Source organism: Ammodytes marinus (assembly GCF_949987685.1).
Source record: "Ammodytes marinus genome assembly, chromosome: 18".
In the NCBI taxonomy this organism is placed as follows: Eukaryota; Metazoa; Chordata; class Actinopteri; order Uranoscopiformes; family Ammodytidae; genus Ammodytes; species Ammodytes marinus.
The window spans coordinates 957,173-965,160 of NC_137222.1; the positions used below are offsets into that span (position 1 = coordinate 957,173).

Sequence of the window (7,988 nt, forward strand, 5' to 3'; positions counted from 1 at the left end):
AAGAAGGGGGAGGGGAATCTAGAATCCTGAAAGGTATTATTATTATATCCTTTATTTAACCAGGTTAATGAAATGAAACGTTATTTATCGTGTTGCCTGTCTTCATGTAACCTAACGTTAAGTTATTCTAAGATAGCAGCGTTTTCAAACTCCTGTAATTTGATCTGAACTCTGCATTCAGTCTCCATCTCTTTCACAGGATTTAACAGTGACAGGAAGCAGCCTGCAGGTGGCAGCACTTCACCAGAGCAGAAAGATACAGAAGAGATTCAATGTTTATTTGTCATATGTATGGGCGTTGGAAGTGACTTTAGACTGACTCTTTTTTTGAGGAAATAATTGTTTTGATCGGTCTAACTTAAGTTTCTGACTATATTGACGCCAGTAAAGTGGGTCATAACAAATATAAATGTCTCTTGTCAGTTAATGGTAGTGCTGCAACAGATCACGGTTGATCACGTGGTCCATACGGACCAGGTTGCGCACGCACATGAACCGCAGATTGGGTGAATATGAAAAAAAAAAAAAAAAAGGAACTCGGCTGTGTGCACGTGATCAGCGCATGTGTAATACGAAACAGTTAGTGGCTGAGCGAAGAATGTGGACTACTGTAGGCTACCGATGCAAATTAAATTCCACAGCTTATTACTTGTGTTACAGTTTAGTACAATAGTTATTCATTTATATTTGGTTGCTCCACCTTAATTTTTCATCTCCGTGTCGGACAGAAATCAAATCAAATCAAATCAGTTGTATTTGTATAGCCCAAAATCACAAATACATTTGTCTCAGTGGGCTTTACATTTCATACAATATGATACAATATGATACAATATGACACCGTGCCCTTACACCCTTACGCCCATCAGCTGTTCGCTCAGCTGATGGGCTCGAGCCTCACGGAGCAGACAGCGCAAGTCAGTCTAAAGTCAGCGATGATCACTCACAAATCTAAAAGCTAAATTATAAAATGAAGCTATCTCTTCCTCCCTCTATATCTGTCTGCATTCCTCTCTCCACTGCACACCCAGTCACCACTAGTAGCTTAAAGGAAGCAAAATTAGGATTATAACCTCATTTTGCACTGTATTATTTTTAAATATTTGAAGTTTGCAGGCTAGTAAATACCACCAGCCACTACATTCTCAATGATAGACATGAATAATAATCCCCTTTTTTAAAAGCAATACAGAATGCCTGATATTACTGCATTGTATTCTATTCTATTTTTGTCACCGGGAATCTAAATGTTTTCAATTACTTTACATGAATTTGGTGCATACCAATTCATCAGAATGCAGGAAATAAAGTGTTGAATGCTCAAAACCCCCAGGCCCCCCCCCCCCCCATTTAAAATGTGTCCCAAACAAAGGTTTAATCACAACCTACACCATTAAAATGCATGAGTTATTTTGTTTTATTTGTATCTATAGGCCTTTGTATAAGGATACGTTGTCATTCTAATCACAATGTTTTAAATTAAAGTCCTAGGTCGTGCTTATCAATTGCTCATAATGACCATTAGGCCTACTTCTGTGTTAGACATTACTGAACCTCTTCCCATTTACAGCAGCACCCCCGGATATAATAATAATAAATTTCAGGATTCTAGATTCCCCTCCCCCTTCTCCCACACTATTGCCTGACGTCATGACGAGGCGTGTCTTGTCTGACCAAACGTCTCAGAGCTCGACACACACACAAACACACACACACACCGTCTCTGGTTACTATCTGCTGTCACCGAGGAAGAAACATGAGTTCTCCACAAACGGTGACTATACAGTTTATGTTACTATGGTGATATGTTGACGTTTCCTCTCTTTAAAGATCGTTAAAACCGTTTATTTATGGGGGAGTTGTTCCTCAGCCTCGTGGGTGTCGTATTTGTCTGTACGGATCGTAAGCCAACTGACGCACATTACTGTCTGTTTGCAATATCGGGCTATATACATAGGCCTACCACTGATTAGAGTTATTTCTGCTGAAACTGAATCAAAACGTGTGTTTTTGGAGCGACCTTTGAGCAGAGAAAATTAACTAGTTGAAGAGCAGTTTCCGTTACACAACTCGCTGCCCTGTAATGGCGGCTTCCTTGCGTCGCTGTGGTTTGCAGGGTTGCCAGATCTCGCTAGAGGAAAAAGCAACTGGGCCTATAAAAACAAGCTAAAAAAAATTCATATCCCTGATCATTTCTACACAAACAGAGCTGTTAATATGATTTGATTTATATTGTAGTTCAGCCATTAAAAAAATACTGCAACTTGCAACATTTCTGTTTTTATAGTCTAATAAAGTAGGACAAAAAACAACTGTCAAACAAACAAATAGCCTATATGTATATTAGGGTACCTCATCATATGGTGACAGCAGAAGTGTATCATGCAAACATTAGGCAACAATTCAGCATCAAATGAAAAGCTTGCCAATAAAAGTTCATCAATAATATTACCACAAATTAAAAAAGTATATTATTTTTATTAACAGGTTTTAAGGACAAACACCACAGAAGTCAATACTCAAAGCAATGTAAAATAAATAGGTCTGTCAAACAATTACAATTACAATTTTTAATCAGATTAATTACAGGGTAGCTGTGGATTAACCAGCTAGATTCAGATGCTGCTGCTGCTTCCCGAGCTCAGCCCCGCCTTAGACGATGTTGATTGGTTTAAAGAAATAAAAAAAGGCCAGCCCAGTTTTCCCCCAAATAGCTGAAACTAAATGACCTGCTTCCAGACCATACTACTTACTGTAGTTTGGTCTGACTGTGCTAAACTATGTTGTTATTGATATACACTCAACAAAAATATAAACGCAACACTTTTGTTTTTGCTCTGGTTTTTCATGAGATGGACTTAAAGATCTAAAATTAATTCCAGATACACAATATTACCATTTCTCTCAAACATTGTTCACAAATCTGTCTAAATGTGTGATAGTGAGCACTTCTGCTTTGCTGAGATAATCCATCCCACCTCACAGGTGTGCCACATCAAGATGCTGATCTGACATCATGATTAGTGCACAGGTGTGCCTTAGGCTGTCCACAATAAAAGGCCACCCTGAAGTGTGCAGTTTTGTCTCACAGCAAAATGCCACAGATGCCACAAGCATTGAGGGAGCGTGCAATTGGCATGCTGACAGCAGGAATGTCAACCAGATCTGTTGCTCGTGCATTGAATGTTCATTTCTCCACCATAAGCCGTCTCCAAAGGCGTTTCAGAGAATATGGCAGTATCCAACCGGCCTCACAACCGCAGACCACGTGTAACCACACCAGCCCAGGACCTCCACATCCAGCAGGTTCACCTCCAAGATCGTCTGAGACCAGCCACTGAGACAGCTGCTGAAACAATTGGTTTGCATAACCAAACAATTTCTGCACAAACTGTCAGAAACCGTCTCAGGGAAGCTCAACTGCATGCTCGTCGTCCTCATCGGGGTCTTGACCTGACTCCAGCTCGTCGCCGTAACAGACTTGAGTGGGCAAATGCTCACATTCGATGGCGTCTGGCACGTTGGAGAGGTGTTCTCTTCACGGATGAATCTCGGTTTACATTGTTCAGGGCAGATGGCAGACAGCGTGTGTGGCGTCGTGTGGGTGAGCGCTTTGCTGATGTCAATGTTGTGGATCGAGTGGCCCATGGTGGTGGTGGGGTTATGGTATGGGCAGGCATCTGTTATGGACGAAGAACACAGGTGCATTTTATTGATGGCATTTTGAATGCACAGAGATACCGTGATGAGATCCTGAGGCCCATTGTTGTGCCATACATCCATGAACATCACCTCACGTTTCAGCAAGATAATGCACGGCCCCATGTTGCAAGGATCTGTACACAATTCTTGGATGCTGAAAATGTCCCAGTTCTTGCATGGCCAGCATACTCACCGGACATGTCACCCTTTGAGCATGTTTGGGATGTGCTTGACCGGCGTATACGACAGCGTGCACCACTTCCCACTAATATCCAGCAACTTCGCACAGCCATTGAAGAGGAGTGGACCAACATTCCACAGGCCACAATTGACAATCTGATAAACTCTATGCGAAGAAGATGTGTTGCACTGCATGAGGCAAATGGTGGTCACACCAGATACTGACTGGTTCTGAGTCCCCAGACCCCCAATAAAGCAAAAAAATGCACATTTCAGAGTGGCCTTTTATTGTGGACAATCTAAGGCACACCTGTGCACTAATCATGATGTCAGATCAGCATCTTGATGTGGCACACCTGTGAGGTGAGGTGGGATGGATTATCTCAGCAAAGCAGAAGTGCTCACTATCACACATTTAGACAGATTTGTGAACAATGTCTGAGAGAAATGGTAATATTGTGTATCTGGAATGAATTTTAGATCTTTAAGTCCATCTCATGAAAAATGGGAGCAAAAACAAAAGTGTTGCGTTTAAATTTTTGTTGAGTGTATATCTATATGTATAGGTAGGGCTGTGCGATATGGCGATATATATTGTCCGACGAAACAAAAACGTCTATCGTTTCATTTTATGAATATCGTTTATTTCGTTATGTTCCAAATCCCAATATTTAGGACACAAACTATAGCCTACATGTAGCTCTCAGTTAAGTTACTGTTAATTCAAACCGAAGATTTCCTACAGCGTAACTTCACATTAACTGGTGAAATGTGAGAAATCAAAGTCAACTTTGACTTTGATTTTGAAGCAGAAACACTTGGCGCTTCCTAGCCCCGCTGCGCTTCCATCACACTATTTCCGCCCGACCGCACCAGGCTTTTCTTACTTTAGTGATAATCAAAGTTCACTTCGGACACTAAAATCCATCCATATTCCATTGGGAGAGGATCATATATCCCCGCTGACAGAGCAGTCGAATCGGCGTTACCCAGGCAGCGCTTGACATGCTAGCGGGGATAGCAGCCGAGCTAGTGGGGCAGTTCGGCTGTTATCCCTGCGGGCAGTCCAGCGTGGCCCGGCTCGAAGTGTTAAGTTCCCAGAATGCGCTGCTCGGCTGCTCTCTCAGCGGTGAGAAGCTCCTGCGCTCCCCGGGGCGGTCACCCTCTCCGTGGGGTAAGTTTACAAGCCGCCTCAGCTAAAGAGGATAGCTCCATTAGGCTAATGAGCTTAGCTTGTGAGGAATCCACCAATTCAGTCAATTCTGTGCCCTAAAACCCCACACGGCCCAAAACTACTCAAATGTCACATTTGCATTCTTCTATTTTGTTGAATGCTTGAACATTGGCGTTTGAGTAAAAGCAGAAAATAATCAAATATGGGTAAATACTTGTTTTGCTGCCGACCCTGACTGCACATATCTGCCTCACTCATACTCTGTCTTTGTATTTCTATGTGTCTGTCTGTCGCTACAGAAACAAAAAGGAACAAAGAAACCTAATCCTCACCGCTGTCAACAGTGTAAGAAAGAGTTCAGTTCGAGGTCAAACTTAACCATTCATCAGAGAATCCACACCGGAGAGAAATACAGCTGTGACCAATGTGGGAAAACATTCACACAAACAGGCTCCCTCAAAGTCCACCAACGTATTCACACCGGAGAAAAGCCGTACAGCTGTGAGGACTGTGGTAACACATTCACTCAATCATCTCACCTGCAGTCACACCGCCTCATTCACACTGGAAAGAAGCAGCACAGCTGTGACCAGTGTGGGCAAAGCTTTGCTCGATCAGATGCCCTCAAACTCCACCAACGTATTCACACTGGAGAGAAGCCGTACAACTGTGAGGACTGTGGTAAAATATTCACTCATTCATCTAGCCTGCAGTCACACCGCCTTATTCACACTGGAGAGAAACCGTACAGCTGTGACCTATGTGGCGAAACATTCACTCGCTCAGGACACCTCAAAGTCCACCAACGTATTCACACTGGAGAGAAGCCGTACAACTGTGAGGACTGTGGTAAAACATTCACTCATTCATTTACCCTGCAGTCACACCGCCTCATTCACACTGGAGAGAAGCCGTACAGCTGTGACCTATGTGGCGAAACATTCACTCGCTCAGGACACCTCAAAGTCCACCGACGTATTCACACTGGAGAGAAGCCGTACACCTGTGAGGACTGTGGCAAGAGTTTCAGCCACAGTAGTTCTTACAATATTCACAGAAACATCCACACAAAGGAAAAAATCTACTCTTGTCAGCATTGTGGGAAAGTCTTCAGGTCCTACAGCTCACACCAGGTTCATGAGCGAATCCACACAGGAATCAAACCACACCAATGTCAACACTGTGACAAACGGTTCTACAGACCGTCTGACCTCTTAAAGCATGAGCGAATCCACACTGGACACAAACCGTACTGTTGCGGCAAATGTATGAAGAGCTACGCAAGAAACCAGGACCTGAAGAAGCACAAGTGTGTTTAAACCTGGACCGATCAGACCATGATGTGTGAACTCCAGTGTGAATTTAATTTTATTTAGGAACTCACTGAAGAAACACGGGATCACATTTGATTCATGAATTTTTTGTAATTTCTTGAATTTTAACTGTATTTTTTGTTCATAACATGACAGTGAAATTGTGTATATTAATGTTCACAAGGTGTATCAAATATGATACATGTGAATATTAATATTCTTTCTGAAAATCCTTTATTCACTATTATTATTATTTTACATTTTGTTAGCATGGTGCCACCATGTGATTAATTTGTGAATTTATATGGATTTGTAGCCTCTTCAAATGTGATAAGAACTAGTTTGTGTGCAGTTTATTTTGCTATTAAAGGTTCATTGTGTAGAATTCATTGGCCTTTTTCATAACATACTTGATGGAAACAGAATATAATATCCATAAGTATGTTCTAATGAGTGTATAATCACCTGGTAATAAAAGTTTGTTTTTCAAGACCTTAGAATGAGCCTTTTTATATCTACATAGGAGCGGGGCACTGAGGCCGCCATGTTGCACCGCCATGTTTCTACAGAACAGACACCAGCCTTACATGTTTTTATATATAGTGGGCGTCCTGGGGAAAGGCACCTGTTGGAAGACCAAGAAGAAGAAGTATTATAGAATAAATAACAATAAATACATCTTCACTTCATCACATGATATTGTGGAAAGACTTGAGGCAGTGGTGGATGATGCCATCTTTAGTAACTAGCTTCTTGTCCTTGAAGGCCACCGTAGCTTCTGTAAATTCCCCACAAAAGGGGAGGGGTTAGCAAGGGAGCGTCACCACAGTTCACGCCCTAGGTCAGACGCTACATCATAGATATCCTACATTACAGACACACAGACGTGATAATTGCATTGTTCCAAATAGCGATTTTGATTTTAAATCAATTATTCGTTGAACTGCCCTCAATAGAAAACAAACAACACAGCCTTTTTATGTTGTCTATTAAAAAAAGACTTGGTTGTAATTTCATCAACTTTAACCTATGTAGTCGGTTTTTGCTAGCAATCAAGCTAGTGTATTTCAAATTGAAACGTTTCACTGTCATGTAGGGCAACTTACATATATGCAGTTAATTTTCTGAAGATACGTAAAATCCTTTGTCAACTTAGGGAAGCTTAAGCCCCTTCCCCCCTAAAATGTCAGTGTTCTCATTGTGTGTGTGTGTGTGTGTGTGTGTGTGTGTGTGTCATTACACTAACAGTCATTGGCAATATATAGATTACACAGAGCAGGACTATATGTCAAATCTTGCTGGGTTCCTGCCCATGTAGGAATCCAAAAATGGATAATATAATAGATATTTCTTTTTTGGGAAAGCAGAAGTTACAGCAATATTAAAAAATAAGTAATAAGAAAGTGGCAAGATAGATGGGACAGAGAAATCACTGGAAGAAATTATTATAATATACAAAAAAATGTGAGTGTGCATGGTGTGAAAAGGAAAAATAGAGGAGAGGAAACAGTGCTCATAAGAATGAGAATAGGACATACAGGACCAAATAAAACTTTATTTTAAATAGGGAAAAGTGGACCGGATGAGTGTGAATGTGGAACAACAGAAACTGTGGAACA

General features: G+C 41.4%; 1 protein-coding gene across 2 annotated transcripts in view; it reads left to right on the plus strand.

Moving 5' to 3' along the window:
• The window catches only part of LOC307264960 (uncharacterized protein), a 54,915-nt gene extending 48,200 nt beyond the window's left edge, over nucleotides 1–6,715 (plus strand). The window contains exons 1-2 of one of the 2 annotated variants that reach the window (XM_080046527.1): nucleotides 1,750–1,774; nucleotides 5,356–6,715. In XM_080046527.1, the coding sequence (XP_079902653.1) occupies nucleotides 1,757–1,774; nucleotides 5,356–6,375 (1,038 nt within the window). In that variant the 5' untranslated portion in view covers nucleotides 1,750–1,756 and the 3' untranslated portion in view covers nucleotides 6,376–6,715. Of the gene's footprint in view, nucleotides 1–1,749; nucleotides 1,775–5,355 lie in introns of those variants that run through there. The other variant, XM_080046528.1, reaches the window with a different exon arrangement.
• The last annotated feature ends 1,273 nt before the right edge of the window (nucleotides 6,716–7,988 follow it).